At 32.2% G+C, this 20,514-nt stretch overlaps 2 protein-coding genes across 2 annotated transcripts; one reads left to right on the forward strand and one right to left on the reverse strand.

Moving 5' to 3' along the window:
- Window positions 1–1,999: 1,999 nt before the first annotated feature.
- LOC132758954 (uncharacterized) lies at window positions 2,000–6,346 on the reverse strand. Its single transcript, XM_060750661.1, has 3 exons — window positions 6,116–6,346; window positions 3,458–3,799; window positions 2,000–2,685 (listed from the first exon to the last, which is right to left on the reverse strand). Exons 1-3 carry the CDS (start codon window positions 6,313–6,315, stop codon window positions 2,112–2,114), a joined length of 1,116 nt encoding a protein of 371 aa, XP_060606644.1. The 5' UTR covers window positions 6,316–6,346; the 3' UTR covers window positions 2,000–2,111.
- On the forward strand, window positions 6,312–17,632 carry LOC132758955 (electron transfer flavoprotein subunit alpha, mitochondrial-like). Its single transcript, XM_060750662.1, has 10 exons — window positions 6,312–6,444; window positions 8,066–8,212; window positions 8,818–8,899; window positions 9,659–9,741; window positions 10,635–10,734; window positions 11,092–11,202; window positions 13,020–13,124; window positions 13,987–14,138; window positions 15,165–15,311; window positions 17,186–17,632. Exons 1-10 carry the CDS (start codon window positions 6,403–6,405, stop codon window positions 17,216–17,218), a joined length of 1,002 nt encoding a protein of 333 aa, XP_060606645.1. The 5' UTR covers window positions 6,312–6,402; the 3' UTR covers window positions 17,219–17,632.
- The last annotated feature ends 2,882 nt before the right edge of the window (window positions 17,633–20,514 follow it).

Raw genomic sequence — 20,514 nt, forward strand, 5'->3', positions numbered from 1 at the left:
ATATATCACCTTCTTTACAACAAAATGAACATTCAAGAAAATGTTGAAATACAACATATCTTTTAGCTCGTAGAGCTATTGTAGTCACTCGAGCGTCGGCGTCGGCGTAACCACTTATGTTAAAGTTTTTGTAATAGTTCAAATATTTTCAAAGTCCATTGACATATGGCTTTGAAACTTTGCACACTTGTTCACTATCATGACCACAACCTGTAGACAGGAGGAGGTAACTCTATCAAGAATTTTGACAGAATTATGCCCCTTTTTCGACTTAGAATTTACGTTAAAGTTTTTGTAATAGTTCAAATATTTTCAAAGTCCATTGACATATGGCTTTGAAACTTTGCACACTTGTTCACCATCATGACCCCAACCTGTAGACAGGAGGATGTAACTCTATCAAGAATTTTGTCAGAAAATATGCCCCTTTTTCGACTTAGAATTTACGTTAAAGTTTTTGTAATAGTTCAAATATTTTCAAAGTCCATCGACATATGGCTTTGACACTTTGCACACTTGTTCACCATCATAACCCCAACTTGTAGACAGGAGGAGGTAACTGTATTAAGCCTTTTTTACTATCAAGCACTAAGAATAGTCGAGCGTTGCTGTCCTACCGACAGCATCGTTAAGGTTCATTATAAGTTTTTCTTTTAAAAATTATACACTTTTTATTTTAATGCAGAATAGGCAAAGTATTTATCAAAATGTGTTTCTAATTACCTCCCTTTATTTACAGAACTTGTTAAATTCGATAATATATATGTAAGATTTAAAATATTGGTAATTCTTTATTTGAATATCAGCTAGGTTTATCATAGTACACATGTATTAGACTATTAATGTTTTGAGGTACAGGGACTTTAAAAGAGTATACATACGCTATTATTTGTCATTTGTCCTTTGTTGTATTTGTTGTTTAATATTATGCATGTATGATAGTATTTGTATACAATTATTCAGGATTCATGATTTAATTATCAAAGTACATATTTTGTAAAACAATCATTTACAATGCGTGCAAAGGATTTGTAAGATTATTATATAAATCAGCTTAATGTCGTCAGTTGTTGATTTTATTCAACATGACAAGACTTAGTTATCTCTCCGTTTTATGTATTAAACAATATTTACAAGTTTACAAGTTTTCGAGGAGCTATTATGTTTTTCTTTGTCGTCTTAACAACTGCTTTTTCAAATAATACAAACGAAGAATTACTTCAATTTTACACGATCTTTCCCAACAAACCTCGTACTTTTGCTAATTAGCATATATATACAGCGTACAAAGTATATTTTAATTTGTAAAAAGAAGTGTCTCTCACTTATTTGGAATAAAATTTGAAAATTTTAAAGTTTGAATATGTTAAATTTGTTAGATAATTAAGAAAAACTGGAGTTTTAAAAAATACCACCTGCTCATGCGTTCACTTTTCAAACCTATGAAACCACATGAAAAGTTCGGCTCATGCGTTCATTTTGAAAATTCGCTTAAACGATATTATACTCCAAAAATACGGAATAGAAATAGAGCAGGCTTTTGGTGGATGAGGATATGTTAATAAAGAACCTTTAGAGCGATACAAATGTTTAGAAGTTTGCTTGGAAGTCAAGTTATTGGCTATCAAAGAGCGATTTAACCAATTTTGTGACTTTTCTTGTGCAGTTGTCGATAATGATCTAATAAGTTAACGAAGATTTGGCAAGTTTGAGATGCCTGTCTGATAAAGTAATCATACGAGATCAGAATAGGCTATAAAGTTTAATGAAATATGCATTTTCAAAGAAATTGAAGACAATTTTCTTACCACAGTATCGGTTTTCCACCTGTAAAATTGATCTCTTCATGCGTTCTCCGCCTGGGAAACATAGTGAACGATTGGACTCGGTGATTAAGATCATTTCTATGAGGTATGATCAATATGTACAAAGAGGTTTTGAGGGAAATAAATGAAACAATCGTACTCATTGAAAGCAACACATCATACAATCCAAAATATTTTCCTTTGAACTTAATGAAATAAAACAAAAGATATGCAGAACTGGCAGGCAATAACACTTGTTAATATAGTAATGTTGAAACATTGTCTTTCATTTGCAAATTTTTTTGTTCATTTCCTTTCATATTTTCTATTAAACTTTCTTTGTTCATAAGAATTTTCCTTACTATGTGTGTATTTTCCCCTCTTATCATAAACGTTTTTTGAATCTTTAGAAAACTTTTGATACCGATCTTTGAATTTATTTGGACTCCTATCCGTATAAATTTTCGAGTTTTGTGTGAATTTGTTATCTCTATATTGGACTAACTCTGTATCAGTGTGGTTCTCCAGAAACACGCCACCAGTATCTTGAATATCGTCTTGGTCTGAAAACTGTTCACGAGTTCTTGCTTCAAGTAAATCCTGGAATTCCTTAGAAGCTATCTGTGAAAGGTCTTTTAACAAATCTATATACTTGGGATCTTCAAAATCAATATAGTTTGTTTCTTTATTCTCTTTCACAAATTCCTTGTCTTTTTTATAGTCGTCAAGAATTGCACTTAATATACCTCTCGTCTTAGGTCTCCTTTCCTCTGCTACGTCTAGAAGGGTTTTTTGAAGATTTTGCGGTTCCGGTATGGGAAATGATTTTGATCCGGCGGCATTTACTATATAACTCATTTTCTCACTTTCAAGCAGTGACCTGTTGGATAGAAAAAAATTGAAATGTTGAAGATTTCAAAATTCCATTAATTATATTAATTATAAAAGTTTTAATTCTTGAAAAAATTGTTGGTTCTAATGTTTAATCTAAGGAGCTCCATTAAAGTCTAAAAGTGAAAAAAAACATAGAAATTTGAAATTTTTACATACAAGTACATGTAGATCATATTAGCAATTAAATCAGAAAAATATGCAAAAGAATATTAAGAGATAATAATATTACTTAGATTTTAATTGAAAATTAATTTTTGTGCAATCCTTTATCAAATTTGAGTTGAAAAAAAGTTTTTGAAAGGGATTTTCATTTTTTGGGTCATTTTGCACAATTTAAACAATCATTCTTGAAAAAACTGGAGTGAGCGAATTATTTGAAATTTTGCAAAAGAGTTACGGCCAGACCTACATCAAATCACAAAAAAGCTACATCTAGCCCCCTCATGTCAAAATTGTGAAGTCTCCTTATTAAGTGTAAAGCTATACAAAATAAGATATATAATTAAATAAGTTTTTAAAGAATGTAACAATCAAAGGTGACAGACTATCTAATTACTATATATCTCTCTCTAGTGACATTTCTTAACCCGTTGCAATGCAGAAAAACAATTTGTGGACAACAGAAAGATGGATGACAAAATGTTATCGATCTTTAGTTCACGAAACATTTTAAAACAGTAAAAAAAATAATTATACTACTATGTCATTCTGACTATTAAGCTCTCCCTTTCTTTTTTCCTCTGATTCAATTCATTTACCTGAATTTTGGATCCACCGGCTTCCCTTCAATCAAGTTCCGTTTTTCTTTCGCCAACTGTATCCAGTTTGAGATAACATCTTGATCGTACTCCTGTACAAACTTTTCATTTGGAGGTAAAAAGTCATACCGTAAAATTGCTTTAATTGCATTCACAGGAACTGGAAAACTCTGAGAAAGCATTTCTGGTGTCCAATATATTGGATCTTTCTTGTGTAAGTATTGGATCTGCGACCTTGCTGCCCAAGTCAGAATAGTAGGTTCCTTCTGTCGATGAAAATTCCTCAATTTCTTCACAATAATTCTATTCTTTACATACGTTCTTTGTTTTTTCAAAAGTTCACTGGAAATATAAATCAGATTAGTTACAAATAACAATGAACTGTTACAGCTAATGAAATACTATTCCAGTTCAAATGAGAGCTAAAATGTCAAGATCTTATGGCAGAAAACATAAACAAGATTTTAGCAAGAGTCCAGACCAGTCCATGTGAACAAAATGCCATTTTAATTGCAATTTTAATTCTGTTTTGAACATTACATCTGTGATCTCTTTATTTGAAAATGGATAAATCTAATGATCATTAGTTTGATAAATAGTAAATATCAATACTATTAAATCTTTTATTTATACTCTCTTATTGTACATGTATAATGGTGTTGAAATAAATCGTTAAAAAACTTCTATAAATTCTATATTGGGCTGGTCCTGCTTTAAATTTAAAACAATCCATTCAAAGTTCAAGGGATTTCACTATCAAAATACAAAATAAAACGAGCTGCCAACAGTTACATAGAGCTTGGTCAGACTTACTGGTGGCAAAAGCTTTTCACTTTTGGTTCCAGCTGGTTAAGAGTTAATAATAACATTCTGATATAAGTTTGTCAGTTTAATGCTTGTCTTTTTTCATACCTGTATGCCATAAAACAATTATTTCTGAAGTTTCAAGTGAGTAACTTTCTGTGTTGGTGTGAATCAGATTTTGCAAGTTAAGAGCAATAACTGAGCATTTTCTAAGGTCACAAGGGGTATAATTCAGTCAAAAGACTATGCCAGAATTATTGTACTTCAACAATGACCTTCAATTATAACATGGACGTACATGAAATTTCAATTTTTTATATTCAATTTGAATACCTTCAGTGATTTGGAAATAAAACCTGCATGCAAAACATTCACAAGAAATTTTTTAAGATCTCAATTGAAAATCTATGCTGAATTTGAGGACATTGTCATATGTAAAGTATTTAGTGAATAACTTTAGTAATTGCAGATATTGAACTTGTAAGTTTTTTATAACATTGACACTGTTAAGTTAATTTTAAATGATCTATGGCCAGGTAGTCAAACACAAAACTACCTTCATGGAGTCAAATAAGAATATTAAAGATTACCTCAGCTAAATACCTAGGCATGGATATTATATAAGAATACCTTGCATGGAATGCCCACATAAACACTAAACAGGTCATCCAAGAAAGCAAACCAAATCTTAGGATTTCAAATCTCAATCCATTAAGTCTACCAGATATTAGTCAGACACCAGCTTGAATATATATATGGTTATAAAGTATGGTCTACCCACACCAAAATACAAACATATCAAATTAAAAATGTCTTAAGAAGAGCAGCCCGATGAATCAAGCTCATTTATGGTCAAACCTCAGCTAGTGTCACGGACATGTTTCACTCCCTTAAGCTTTTAAAATTGGAACTCAGACGTATAGATGCTTGGTTACCCCTTTTCTATAAGATTCAACATGGTCTGGTTGCTATCCCCATAGAATAATATATGACACCCTCTCATGAACATCACGTCATGTTATAGGTTATTCACAGCACAGACAATTATAAATTCTCCTTTTCTAGGACAGTATACCACTGGAACCACCTACCCCCTTCAGTTGCCTTACTCCCTACCCCAGAGCAGTTCAGTGCAGCCATAGCTTGGATTGAACATGTCTCACCCTAGTTTTCCAGCTGATCCCGTTTTTAACATTTTTAAATATTCATCTCTCAATAGTTTTATCCTGTTAGTAAACACCTCTTTTTACTTTTCTTGCAATTTCAATGCACAGAAATGTCTACATCCCCTACATTGACATTAATGGAAGATATATAGATAGATGGATTATTGTAAGTACTGCCCTTTGAAATATTGCTATTTTGTGTATGGATAATATCCCCTCGAGATTCTGACCCAGGAGAAAAATATCTCAGATATCTAAGGTAGTCCAACTAATTAGACTTGTCATAGAGAAATCGAGATAATTTTTGACAGGTGATTCTTTTTAACCTGTTAACAGTTTGACAGTATGAAAAAAGTAAAATTGGTCAAATCGCGCATGCCAAATTCATTAGGCTACATGGCCAATATGCGCATCCAAAAGTTTTCCCAATCCCTCTACTATGACTAGGATCTATACCAGGGTTGGTAAAGGTCATCTTAATGTCATTTTTGTCTTCCCTTTTCAAGAATGTCTTTCGCCTAGTTTAGTTTGGGCTTTAATTTTACTGTTTAATCAATTCTCCTATGGACAGATCATTTTTATAGTGGTAAGTGGAGGCCAATGTAAATCACCATTTTCATATAAGAGAACAGTTCAAGAAATAAAGAATGGTTAAGAGTGAGGATTGGTGGAGTAACTGACTGACTACCTTTTTGTCAATGGTTTTTTAGTTTGAGTTTTACGGCTTATTTCCTCTTCAAATTTGTCTTCAAGAAATAAATCATTATCTACTGAATCTGTGAACTTAAATCTCATGAATGAACATTTCATAAGGAAATTATCATTGTCGCGAAGTACAATGACAGCTCTATTTATCAGTCCAATTCTGTATTTGATGAATGCTGCCATGATAAACGGAAGTTAACAATTTTCATGAGCGTGTAAATTGAACGACGACACCGGTCTCAAATTTAACTTTTTGGAACCCCACAGAAAATGTTTTCCCGACTTTGTCAAAGATCAGTGTCCCTAAGCAGGGTAATGTATGATAAGTTCTATTTTAAACCGGTAAGGTATGAATTTTTCTGCTGGAATAAGAAAGAAGATTTGGCGATATCTTTTCGAAAGCTGTTAAGGGCGTTTTTGTCCACTCCATGTTAAAAAAATACAAGGTTACGTAAACCGTGTTACTGATTTTTCTTAAAGTTACCAAGAACCTGGGCTTCAGTGTCAATAGATGTGTTGCGGCCCAATCCTAAAGCAACGAATCCGCAATTACAGAAATGCCAAATATTTATTATGTTGTAACTCCCATCAAACAAATGTGTTTGCCTTACCTATAATTTGAGGAATTTGACAGCTGTGTGATCTTAAATAATATTTAATTGCTAAAGGTGAATTAACTAAAACTTTAACAGCAAATTAACAAAATAAAAAATTGTTATGTTGATCCACCTAAGAAGAGCCTGCAAATCGAAGGTCTCCGGTCTGACACGAAAGAATGTAGAAAAGAGACTGTTGTAGGGTATTCGTTTGACCCGAGTCCTCAGGTTTTGACCCGTGAAGATTCTGATATGCACTCATTTGACTGGTCATAAAATCAGCTAGCCTGTCATAATTGTACATAATTATTTGTTTATGTGTATTTTACCATTTCAAAGGTAATATTTCCCTACTAAACATTTACAGCCTTCAATTAAAAACACTGTCCATATTCAACGAGACTGTTGATAGGTTGGCCAAAAACCAGACTGATCATAATTGAGCATAATTATGCATAATGCTCCTGGTTAACGTTTGGGAAATTATTCTGCAATGCAAATAATATCTTAACAAATGCAGTGTTCCCACTTCTATTTTTCATTGTGGGTATTTTTACCCCTTACCTTTGAAAACTGGGGGTAAAATAAAAAATTTAGGGGGTTCATAAATTTGTACAATAATTATATGAAATTAAAGGATAATTCCAAAACCATACATCAGACAACTAATCTATTTTCTTCAAGATTCACTCCACCCACTCCCCACCCCCTTTAAGTAAAATTCATTGTGACCAACACATACTGGCATATACCTCCATCTCAATTAATGTAACCATTATTTAAGTTATTTTGATTTATGAACAGCATATAAATCGTTACTACACACCTTTGAACAAAACAAAGCTTCCTTTTTGGATAACAAAATTGGCATCGCGAAAATATGTGACAAATGAAAATGTGTCTGTTTTCTGCAGAAACATTCACAATTCCAGTTGTTGCTGATTACTATTATATTAGAATTAATATTTTTTAATATTTCAAGATTGTTTTTCATCGGCTATTCTTACAGGCATCATAAAACAAGAATTTCAAATTTGTAATTCACGGCAATAATTCCCAGTGGGGGGTCTGTAAACTTCATTGCGAATTTGGAGATTTTCTCACATTTCATCAATTTCAATGCACTTTAAGTGACTTTTGTTTGAGAAATTGCTCAAAATAATAATTTTTGAATTATATATATGTGCGTATTTTTACCCTCTTGCCTAAATTTCTGTACGTGAATTTTGGCATTTATGCGTAAAATACGCACATATGTGCGTAAATGGGAACACTGAAATGTGTATACAATACACAATAGTCAATATATTGTTTATGCTGTAAATTATGTATTTTAGACAGCCTTACTGAACCGCTATCAAAGTACCCTAGTGGTAGCAGAACACAACAATGAGCAATTATCCCCCGTCACTTTAAATACAATAACTGCTGCTAGTAAAATTGGGGATGTCACATGTCTGGTTGCCGGCTCACAGTGTGGAAAGGTAAGCGATAATTTGTATTTAAATATTGTTAGTTAATAAATGTATGTAGTTGCAGAATTTTCTTGTGTATATATTGTGTGATTATCACACTTCTGTACCTCACTTACTTACAGTATGAAAATATCTAAAATTCAGTTTATGACCTGGGGTCCAAACTAGGAGAATGAAAGGTTCAATACTTATAATGATTCCTTGATTTGATAATGTACCTAAATGTACCGGTTGTTTAATCATGTATTTTTTTTATTGATAAAGATGAAAACGTTTTACCACCAACATTTTCAGCTCATAAAAATCATGACAGTACTAATGTCATATGAGGAAATATGGTACCACCAGCTTATGGTTCAAATCCACAATCCCTGGTTCAGAGACTGACACTTAACCACTCAGCCACCTCTCACGGTCACCTGTTCAAAAAGTAACATGATAATGTTAGGCTACCTAGGGTCTTAACTAGGATTCATACCATTTTCTTTAATAATATACAAGGTAGACGCCTGAAATAAACTCAAGAGTCTGATCCAGGAGATTTCTTAGTGTAATTGTATAATTTTATTGACATCATGTTCATTAATTAGTGATACTGATATCTAAACCAACAGGTTGCTGAAGAAGTGAGTAAGGTGACAGGGGTCCAGAAAGTTCTGCTGGCTGACAATGATGCATATAAAGGATTCTTAGCAGGTTAGTATGACGTTACAAAATGTGTAAGATGTATCTATTTATAACTTCTCAAGTTGGTTATGGTTGGTGACTTAATCAGTTGTCCCTTATATTCGTTGATTGAAATCTCTTTAGGGACTTTGGATTTTTGGATGTGAGAAAGCTATATGTATGCATTTAGCAGACGGAAGGTCAGTGGTTCTTCTGCTACTTTTGTCTGAAATAATTGCGTAAGGGCATCTTAGGTCCTCCTGCACAAGTTTAGCCATACAGGAAATATAATGACCCTTGCATTGTTGGTGTGACTTAATACCCAACGAAATAGATAAATGTTAACAATTGTACCAAAAAATGTAACAAATTGTTGATACTGAGTTTAAACAAAACTGATTGTTAAAACAGTGTTTATACCAAGCAAATTGTTAATACAATGTTCAAATCAAGCATGTTTGTTGATAAAGATTGTTTTATATATAATGATATTAGTAACAATAATAATAACTTTATTTTGAGAAGGTGACATATTAAGAGTACATAATCTAGCCTTCTATACACATATAAACAGAAACAACAAAAAAAACTGCAATATAATTACCACAAACACTTTCACGAAAAGAATACATAGCATTTTCATAGAAAGTATTATGGTTATAGCTTAACTTTATACGCATATCCAGTCATCCATCGTATTGATGACAAGGAGTGTTTTATACCAAGCATATGATTCTGTTTATCTGATATCTACATGCATAATGAATTTATATTACATTATATTTTTAGAGTCTATGACACCACTGGTTTTAGCTCTACAGAAACAGTTCAATTTTGAATACATTCTAGCCAGTGCAACTGCGGTTGGAAAGGTTGGTTCCCATTTATTCTCAAAATATGATACATTATATTTTCATAACATAATAAAGAACAAAAATATAAAGAGATTGATTTAAGGATAAAATTATACAAAATGACTATAAGAAAGAGAAAAAAATCATTTCCAATACTTGTTACTTGTGTTAAAATTGCTTCCTTAGTTTTTTTATAAAATGTCAAAATAAGGTTTGTATATAGGTATTCCACCAGTAAAAGTTACTGAAATATACAGGGTTCATTCTGATCTGGAAAAATCATGGAGAATGCGTTTTGACTAGAAAATAATGTAATATTGATTTAATCATGGAAAAAATCATAGAATTTTGGTTCCAGCAGTTTGTAAGAGCGACTATATGTCAGTAATTTGTGCATATCAGGCAGGATTTTCTTCTGTTTACACTGGCTCTAGAAAACCCTGTCTTTTAAAGACAACCTAAATTTTGCCATAAAATCTACATCCTCATTTTATAAAGCTAGATATTTTGAAATTTTATAAACCTCTTGATAAGACCTTCATTTTCATGAATTGAAGTTTGACCATATAAATCCCTATAATGAACTTTGACTTTGAATTTCATTGCTTTATTTGCTTTATGTGGAAAGAGTCATATTACATAATGTCTAAAGAGTCAGATTGCATGATGTCTTATTTCTGGAACAAATGCTTTTTAAAGCAGGATGTTCCAAAAACACCCCTCTGTCTGGCTTGTAGTTACATTCAGAGGGTTGACTTGGGAACTCCTTCCACAGTAAAGCTGAAAATTGACAAAGCATCTCAACAGTGTAGAATACAATATATACATGTATGAAATTAATTAAATTTGCATGATTTATTTTCTTGAAAAATAAATGAAATTTCATGAATTGTATTGATTTATATTTTCAGAATTTTATGCCACGTGTTGCGGCTAAGCTTGATGTTTCCCCAATATCTGACATCACGGGAGTGAAAGATAAAGACACATTTGTTAGGACCATTTATGCAGGTTTGTAAATGATTCATTACACAAGGTTGTGACATAATTTAGTGACAGGATATAGAATTGTGAAATTTGATTTCTGACAATGTGATATAATGTACATGCATATGACATAATAATGTGATATTGTGTTTTTCAATGGTCTCTTCCCAACGAAAATTTTCTTTAAAATCAAATTATCATGCAGTTTCCCCAAAAATTTAAACTTAAACCAGATTTTTAACTTCCCTTATGAGCAATTTTAGCTATAATCAAGAGGCCATTAAGTGAGAGAAACCACTAGCTATTTTGAAAGGCAATGTTTATATTAGCAGGTGGGTTTTCCATTTATAATGATTTTTTATGATTGATTGTTTCATCTAGGAAATGCCGTTCAAACTTTGAAATCCAGCGATCCGGTCAAGGTTATCACTGTACGAGGTACAGCGTTTGAAGCTGCACCAACATCTGGTGGTTCCGGTAGCTCTGAAAATGGTAAGTGAATCATCCGAATTTGTTTGTATATTTTTATCTGGTTTTTATGCCGATTTTAAACACATTTTTAACTAGCCACCAATTAACCAATTTCTTTATTGAATGACAGGCTACTGGTCTCACATGGTGTCTGAGTCTGAGGTGAAACACCACATTTAGCACTTCTGTGCATTGCATGTGAAAAAATCAACTTGATACTTACACTCAAAAAAAGTGAAGTTAATACAGACAATCAATAGCTCTGATAGCATTTTTGAGAAACTGCCTTTGGAAGAAAAAAGTGTTTGGTTATTGCTGATAGGTATTGATTAAGAGTGGATAAATTTGTTGTGAAGTTTTACTTTGGGAATTACTATGATATTGTTGTTAGTCCCCTACCGGTTTACCGGAGGGGACTTTAGGTTTACCCTCCGTCCGTCTGTCCGTCTGTCCGTCCGTCTGTCCGTCTGTCTGTCAGTCCGTCAGTCCGTCCGTCCACAAAACTGGATCCCGCGATAACTTGAAAAGTACTGAAAATATTTTTATGAAACTTGATATATGGATAGATGGCAGTATGGAGATTATGCACGTCTTTTTCTTTTCTTCCTATGTTGAAAATTCTGGTTGCTATGGCAACAAATAGGCTGAAAATATGGCAAATTTTACACATAAACTGGATCCAGTGATAACGCAAAAAGTACTGGAAATATTTTTATGAAACTTAATATATGGATAGATGGCAGTATGGAGATTATGCACGTCTTTTTCTTTTCTTCCTATGTTGAAAATTCTGGTTGCTATGGCAACAAATAGACTGAAAATATGGCAATTTTTACACATAAACTGGACCCAGTGTTAACGCAAAAAGTAATAGAAATATTTTTATGAAATTTGTAATATGTGTAGATGGCAGTCTTGAGATTATACACGTCTTTTTCTTTTCTTCCTATGTTGAAAATTCTGGTTGCTATGGCAACACATAGACTGAAAATATGGCAAATTTTACACATAAACTGAATCCAGTGGTAACTCAAAAAGTACTGGAAATATTTTTATGAAACTTGACATATGGGTAGATGGCAGTCTTGAGATTATGCAGGTCTTATCAGTTCCCCCTATTTTGAAAAAATATTGGTTGCCTTGGCAACAAATAGGCTTAAAACATGGCAAATATAACAATATTTGTGACTAGTCAAAAAGAGCTGAAACTTTTTATGAAATTGCATCTTTAATTCCAGAGTTATCTCCTCTTTAAGAATTTTGCTTTTTAAAATGTTATATTTTGGTAACAGGGATGTTTCAAATATTAACTTTAGAGTGTCCTTCAGTTCGTCTGTCTGTCTGTTCATAAAAACTTTTTCCTGTGATCACTTTTAAAGAACATTTCCAACAAATTTACTTAAAATAGAGAAAAATTTACACATCAGTGAATGGCCAATGGCCCTTCAGAATGCTGATGGGGTTCTATCCGGTAGGGGACTTATGGATTGCTTGCAATACTATGATAATTGCTTGTTTTTTTAGTGGTATTTGCTCTCTACAGGGTCAATGGTGAAATTACTTGATAACACCAATATTCTTTAAACATTTTTCAAAATTAAACAACCATGGTTAATGGATAAGTCAATATTACTCAATATTTAATTTATAGCTATGGTAGTAATAACATTAAAAAATAAAAATATGGTCCAAACTGGAAACAAAAAGGTTACAAAAGTATTTTTTATAGCATTACAGTTTACATCTTTCTGTTCTTACAACATTATTTAATGATGATGGCATGCAAAACATTTGTTGATTATGATAATTGCTTGTTAAAACTTAGTTTGTTTTCGCAGCACCCACTGTAGAAGTACAGAATGACAAATCAGAATTTGTTGGTCAAGAATTAACCAAGAGTGACCGTCCAGAATTAGCAGGGGCCAGGGTAGTAATTTCAGGAGGTAACATTGATTTCAGTTTGATTTTTAGCTTACCTGAAAAATTTCACTGGAATGAGAAGTAAATTTTTAAATCTGGTAAATAATTTTTATGGAATCTTGATAAATTATAAGGAAAATAACTTTTCTTCAATTGCTTATTTGTTTCCAGAGTTATGAGAATTTTAAGACTCAATAGAAATAAAAATAATTTAAGGGATTGCTTTGAATTGCCTCCCTTTATTCATGAAATTTTTTTTAAAGAGTTTGTAAAAAAAAAAAAAAGAACATTTCCTCTGTGAAAGAAACTGAAATGATTCATCTTGTTTCACCAATAATAAAATTATCTGTCCACTTTTTAAAAAAGAAGGAAAGAATCATTCCTGCTTTTTCTAAATCTCTTTTTTTACTTAACTACATTTTTGCCTAAGTGCATGCATATCTTCTTGCTTCACTAATAGGAAAGTACTAAAATTTATGTTTTATCTTTATTAATCATATTCTATCAAAATGAAATAATTTATCCTGATTTTTAATGCGTAAGAGAAAGTGTCCTGTTTAACCGAAATTAAAGAATCTGTTTTTATAAAATCCAATATTTCATATATATGTATTTACACAGCACACAATAAATTGTTCTATAACAAAATATTATCATTCATCATGAATAGTCGTGATAGTCAGATTTTTTGGTAAAAATGAGAGAAAATGAAACTTTATTTTGTCCTACTTTACTGGAATAGAATAATTCATTCTGCTTTAGATGCATAACAAAATGTGTCCTGTTTTACCTAAATGAAATTAAAGCAGTCTTTATTTCATCAAGGTAAAACTCAATGAGTTAATCATCATGTACTGTAATTAAGATAGAATTAATTTTTCACAGGTCGTGGTATGAAGAACGGAGACAATTTCAAGCTCTTGTACGAACTTGCTGACAAAATGAACGCGGCAGTTGGTGCATCTCGTGCAGCAGTAGATGCTGGCTTTGTACCAAATGACATGCAGATTGGACAGACTGGAAAAATTGTTGCACCAGTAAGTTCTGTGTTTCAATGCTTTGTATATACCGGTTTTTAACATTTTCCTGTATCATAATGAATAAATAAAATGATTCGATATTTAAAAAAAAAAAAAGAATCAATGCTGTTCTGTCTGTTAAACATTAAGCAGGGTCCATTTGTAAATTTATAATCTGGAACTGAAGTCAATTAGTGTTAAAACCTGTGATGCCTTGGTTGATAGGTTAATACCTTAACTTTAAAGCCATAACTGTCCCTTTTTCTCCTCTTTATATGCAAAAAAATTGTAAAGGTAATAATAGTTAATTATAAACTTGGTTGCCTCCTCAGGGACATTATACCACTTGCCTTGGTCTGAATCCCAACAGGAACTTTGGATTCTTTTCTATCAGGAAGCTATCTACCTAGCTAGGTTACTGAACATGGTGGTTCTAGTAAAGTGCTCACTTATGCCTTGAATATTGTATTAAGGGGCACATTAGGTCTTCAACTGCAGGTAAAGCTGGTAAAGGGAGGCAATATAAAAACCACACCAAAAAAAAAAAAAGAAAAGTACTGAAATGTCATTTGTGAGTTTGAAGAAGAAAATGAAAAAGTTCTGGTAACTAGAAATTATACCATCCCTAGCCCCTAATAAGACCTTGTGGCTGAGGGGTTGCCTTTAATGGTTGAGGCATATGAATTTTTGCAGCCACCGTTTTTCCCTGCATAATTGTAAAAGGTGACTGAATGAGTTTCAAATAACTGGAGTCTGTGCATTTTTTAGCTCCAGCAGGTGAGGTGGTTTTGACCCCCCGATGTTGCTTTGAAGTTTGTTACACCGGAGGTTAGCCAAAATCATCTTTATTGTTGTGGTGCCACATGACTTATACTGTGCTGGTGTCATGTAAAACCAAACCAACAAACAAGATGTCCATCCTGGCCAGAATTGAGTGATCTTTGGCCAGATCAACTTTTGGGAACCTGATTGAATTGCGACTAGGTTTTAACCTTTGACAATTTAAGTATATATGATGTTTCAATATTTTGTATTTCATTTCAGGATCTATACATTGCTGTAGGGATTTCAGGGGCCATCCAGCACTTGGCTGGTATGAAGGACAGTAAAGTTATTGTTGCTATCAATAAGGATCCAGAGGCCCCAATATTCCAGGTGGCCGACTACGGACTTGTTCAGGATCTTTTCAAGGTCAGTAACTTACATATTTCTGTCTGATCTTTTGTTTTTGTGTGTGTGTGTTTTTTTTTGGGGGGTGGGGGGTTTGTGGTCTTGGGAAAGCTTTTACTTTTTTGTCCATTTCAAATTTGACAGTGAGAATATTGTGGGTATCTTTTAAACATCTGTGCTGTTAAAATATTAAACATCAGTGTTCAAGTCACTATAATTATGACCCTTACAGCTGTACAATGTCTGTGTTACTTTAAACACAACAAACAAAACCAAAAAAAGGGAAGTAACATCAGTGTTCATATTATTGTGATTATAAAAAATCATCTATATAACTGCTCAAAATTTATGATTTAATTTTTTTTGAGTTGTCCCCCTTTATATATATTATTTTTTAAATCATGGACACAAATTTTTACTGTTTAAATGATATTTCTGATTTTTAGTGAGTGGTTAAATATGTTAAGACTTTATCAAATCACAGACTTAGATCTGTATGACTGATATAATGTATAATAGCTCCGTGATCAAATGAAAAATGTAGTGTATAATTTACATGATTTTGAGGAATATGCGTTGAAGGAAAATATTAACTCACCTGGCTTGTACCAGAAGTTATAAGCCTTTGCACACCAGTAAAAATCCAGGCCAGCATGCACATCTTTGCGGTCTGACCACACTTTGTAATGTTGGATGACTTACATTAAATTTTCATCTTGATATCCCCAAAACTGATAATGGACAGTTCCAAAAGTGAAAACCGGATTAGTTCATTTAAGTAATTCAGCAGGTCGTTTGGTAAACCCTGCTATTAATGGTTGCCTGTGCTACAAAATCAAACCAGTTGTCACAATTGTGCAGATTTATCAGACTGGTTAATTTTTTCTATGTTTATATTAAAACCCTTTAAAATGACAATGGACCATTCCAATCATAAAGTAGAGCAAGTCCAATATAGAATTTTAGGTGATGTAAAGGTTAAAGTGAATTGGTCCACAATGGGCACATTTTTCATAAGTGTTTCAAATGTTGATAAAAACTGTAGGAATGTAGCAGTTGGGCATTCTTATAGAATATTTCTTGAAAGAAAAAATGATGATAAAGTTGTAAGTGATTTAGTATGAACCTTTTCATGATATATAATAATACTGTTTTGTCCTAGAACACAATGTCTTATTTGCTGTATAGATACATGCATATGCAGGAGTGGCAAAATTAATTGTCCGTCTTGGCCTCTCTGGACAGGTGGAAATTTTCAAGAATTTTCTATATAAATATCATACGGACAAATTAAGAAATACTTGAGATTAAAACGGACGGGACAAATAAGTCAAAATCAGATTTTGTCGTCTCTGCAAATGTAATATTGGATGCTGTATCTCACACTTGCCAACATTATCCATGAATTATTCTTAGGTGGTTTGTTGTTATGTGTACTTCTACCATAATTGAGCCGCGTCACGACAAAACCAACATAGTGCGATTGCGATCAACATGGATCCAGACCAGCCTGCGCATCCACGCAGTCTGATCAGGATCCATGCTGTTCGCTTACTAACCCTATTACAAGTAGAGAAACTGATAGCGAACAGCATGGATCCTGATCAGACTGCGCGGATGTGCAGGCTGGTCTGGATCCATGCTGGTCGCAAACCCATTATGTTGGTTTTGTCGTGACACGGCTTAATTATTCATCATACATTCCGATACGGACCAATCCACTTTAATGCATGTTTATATTTTTTCTATCCTACAAAGTTTGCAAATAATAGGAATTCCATGATCTGGGTATTTTCCTTACTTATCTTTTTAATGTTTGTGTATTTTGTATGGGGATTTTTCTTCTTATCTTTCTTGTTTGTGAGACATTCAAAGTTTTATCTCTTTGTTTATAGGCTGTCCCAGAGATTACGACCATGGTGAAATAGAGGTCAAGTAGAGGGCAATGTTTAACAGGATTACTGACTAGGTTATAGCATAATTGACTGAAAAAATATTGGATTAAAATTTGGTTTACAAAATATTCTTTGGAATCCATTAATTTAGTCTAGTTTTAATCGTTTAATCTCATTAGATATGTGATTATTGAATGTATGAAAGTGTGAAACAATTTAATGTCTATATACTCCGATTATGAAAACGTAAGCCAAACATAATTAACAAAAAAAGAAAGATAACAACAACAACAACAAAACCACAAACAAACAACAGTATTTGAGCTTGTCTTGAAAAGTAGATTGTATTTATTATAAATTAACTTGTTGAAAATACATACATGTACTTAATCTATATAGTTATTCGTGATGATGAAATTTTTGTGAAAAAATATTATGAACAATTTATGGTGTGTTTTGTTTGTTATTTTTAAGCCAATTACTTAAGTTTGCTTACTATTTATGATTCAGGCCGCCTTATCATTCAAGATTGCCTTTTAATTCAAGCTTGCCCTATCATTTATGTTATCCTGATGATTGTCCTATCATTCAAAATTCAAGTCTGTCCTCTTATTCAAGGTAGTTTTATGTTTTATGTTTTTCATAAGATTGAAAAATGTCCAATGTTTAAAAACTCTAGCTCATTCAATCATTCAATGTTATCCTATTATTGAAGTTTGTCCTAAAATTTAAGTTTGTCCTATCATTGAAGCTTGTCCTATCATTCAAAATGCAAGACTGTCCTCTTTTTCAATGTTGTCCCAAGTTTTCCTACATTAAAAAAATGTCAAATGATTAAAAATTCAACTTTATTCAATCATTCAAGTTTGTCCTATTCAGACTTGTCTTATTAGTCAATCAAGATTCTAACTTTTCCTATATTTCAAAACTTGACCTTTGAATATTCAAGGGAGTTTTATAAATTTAGTTTGTTCCATCACTTAAATGTTTCTACACATTCAGCCTGTCTTCTTATTCAAGCTTGTCCCATTATTCAAGATTTTTTTTCCTGTTCTTCAATGATTTAAGTCTGTCCGATCATTCAAGTTTTATATTATTAACATTTGGTTGAGCTATTTAAGTTTGTCATATAACTTAAGATTATCATATTATTCAGGCATGTCATATTGTTTAAGTTTGTCCTGTCATTTAAGCTTGCTCTATCGTTTTTGCTTGTCCAAATCATTTAAATTTGTCCTATAACTGAAGCTTGTCATATTGTTTAAGCTTGTCTTCTCATTTAAACATGTTCTTTTATCCAAGCCTGTCTTATCTTTTAAGTGTGCCCTATCATTTAAGCTTGTCCTTTGAGCTAATCTTAGTGGTCAAGCCTGTTCTATAATTTAAGTTTCCCGTATCATTCAAACTTGTCCTTTCATTTAAGCGTGTCCTAACACTTAAGTATGCCCTATTGTTTAATAGTGTCCTTTCATTGAAGCATGTCCTATCATTTAAGATATCCTACTACTCGAGCTGTTCCTGTTTTTTCCAGCTTGTCCTATCATTTAAGATCATCCTGTGATTGTAGATTGTCGTATCATTTAAGCGTGTCTTATTTTTTTTCAAGCATATCCTAAGATTCATGCATGCCTTACGATAGAAAGTACAAGGTTGTTCTAGGATGCAGCTTGTCCTACCATATAGTTTTGTACTGTAGATATTTTTAAAACCATATTTATTTGGGGCCAACTCTGTGCATATAAAATAGTATAAAATGCACTATCAACATAATAACCAATGTAAAGGTTGAAAGTAAATAAGTCGATAACAATCATACTTTGCTATAGACTTATCCGAAGTTTACGGAAAGAGCCGATGTTTCACGATTGAGCCAATAAATGAAATTATACGAGTATGCAATATAATTTTACGCTTTACAAAAGTACAAATTATTTCCGATATTTTACACAATGGAGTTTACAAAAGATCTTTAAAACATTTTTTTTTCATTTTAAGAAAATATCCGACAATCGATTTAATAGAACCGAACAATTTTGATTATAATATATTGAATAACCAAGTTAAACGTTTATACATTTCTACAAACCCATGTAAAGGTCCAATGAATGCAGGATGTTATTACGGCAGTGATTTCCTTACATACATAGATTATGTCTTTTCTGCACATGTCACTGTGAATAGGAATCGCTGATCATGCAAAAATCATTCCTGTAAACGTTCCTAATTAATGTACGTGTCATTTAGTTAATGTACTAATGACAATGTACTTGTCAAGTTGAAATTTTTCCATGTAAAAACCAGGAAGTGTGAACTGTTTTGTACTTTTTTCGATTTATAGAAAAATATAAATTATTTCTATACTGACTGGAAAAAGGAACAGGTTGTCGGAAGTTGGCGTTTACATGATGGTAATAGTAGGCATACGGACCAAGAATATTAAGTTTTAAGTGATATATTTTACGATTGTTGAATAGAAAAAAAAATATATATACAAATATATTAAAATATATGAAAGAAATGTTCCAATCTTCATTTATTTCCGGAAAACCATATTCACTACTATTTAATTCATATAACATCAATAGATATGATAAATTACATTTCAATTTGTGGTGTTTTTTGTATATAATTATAACAATGCATTTGGTACAGCACTTTTATTTCGAAAAAAAGGGTGGTCATTTTTTCAGTAGGCATATGCGGTGACCACGGAAACTGCCCGTTTACAAAAACTCTAATACCTCAACATATATTTGTCTTTTTGTTTTTGAATTCTACCTCATACATCAAATATATAGAAAATTATATGACAGAATTTTTTAGATATCTTCATTTATTTTGACATCGACAAATTGACCAAGTCGCTTGACCTTTGACCTTTTTACGTCTGGCATAAATACAGTTACAGGAAACTTAAAAAAAAACTGTAGAGAACAGATAAGTGTCAAATAATCGTTTGCAAAACGGTTAAAACAAGTATTCCTTAATTTCAATGTATATAGTCATGAGATCAAAAGAATCTCAAATTCGTTGTATGAAATAGTGATATAAAAAACTGTATCAAAACTTGCCAGAGCCTCACTTTATACACGGGTTTTAATTACAAATCCGTGTTTTTCTTGCACTCGTTTAATAAAATTTTATTATTGTATGGCAGTTCATGTGAGATTCTTTATAATAAATAGTATACATTAGAGATTATTTCGGCCGGGAAATTAATTCCGTTTATAGTTTCTAAGTAGCTGAATCCGCATCAGGCACACTTTTTGTTTTTTAGTACGCATTATGCAGCTCTTATTACATAATGACACTGATCTGGCAAATTCTTT

Source organism: Ruditapes philippinarum, unplaced genomic scaffold (assembly GCF_026571515.1).
Source record: "Ruditapes philippinarum isolate M1 unplaced genomic scaffold, ASM2657151v2 ctg3922_1_1_1_1, whole genome shotgun sequence".
NCBI classification, from domain to species: Eukaryota; Metazoa; Mollusca; class Bivalvia; order Venerida; family Veneridae; genus Ruditapes; species Ruditapes philippinarum.

What these genes read in the sequence shown, in the direction of transcription:
- LOC132758954 (XM_060750661.1), bottom strand. Translation starts at nt 6,315, where the DNA reads ATGGCAGCATTCATCAAATACAGAATTGGACTGATAAATAGAGCTGTC. An exon ending in AAAAAACCATTGACAAAAAG is followed by an intron (nt 3,800 to 6,115) that starts GTAGTCAGTCAG and finishes TTATATTTCCAG; the next exon opens with TGAACTTTTGAAAAAACAAA. An exon ending in CCGGTGGATCCAAAATTCAG is followed by an intron (nt 2,686 to 3,457) that starts GTAAATGAATTG and finishes TCTATCCAACAG; the next exon opens with GTCACTGCTTGAAAGTGAGA.
- LOC132758955 (XM_060750662.1), top strand. Translation starts at nt 6,403, where the DNA reads ATGTTTTCCCGACTTTGTCAAAGATCAGTGTCCCTAAGCAGG. An exon ending in GTGCAACTGCGGTTGGAAAG is followed by an intron (nt 9,742 to 10,634) that starts GTTGGTTCCCAT and finishes TTATATTTTCAG; the next exon opens with AATTTTATGCCACGTGTTGC. An exon ending in TTGTTCAGGATCTTTTCAAG is followed by an intron (nt 15,312 to 17,185) that starts GTCAGTAACTTA and finishes CTTTGTTTATAG; the next exon opens with GCTGTCCCAGAGATTACGAC.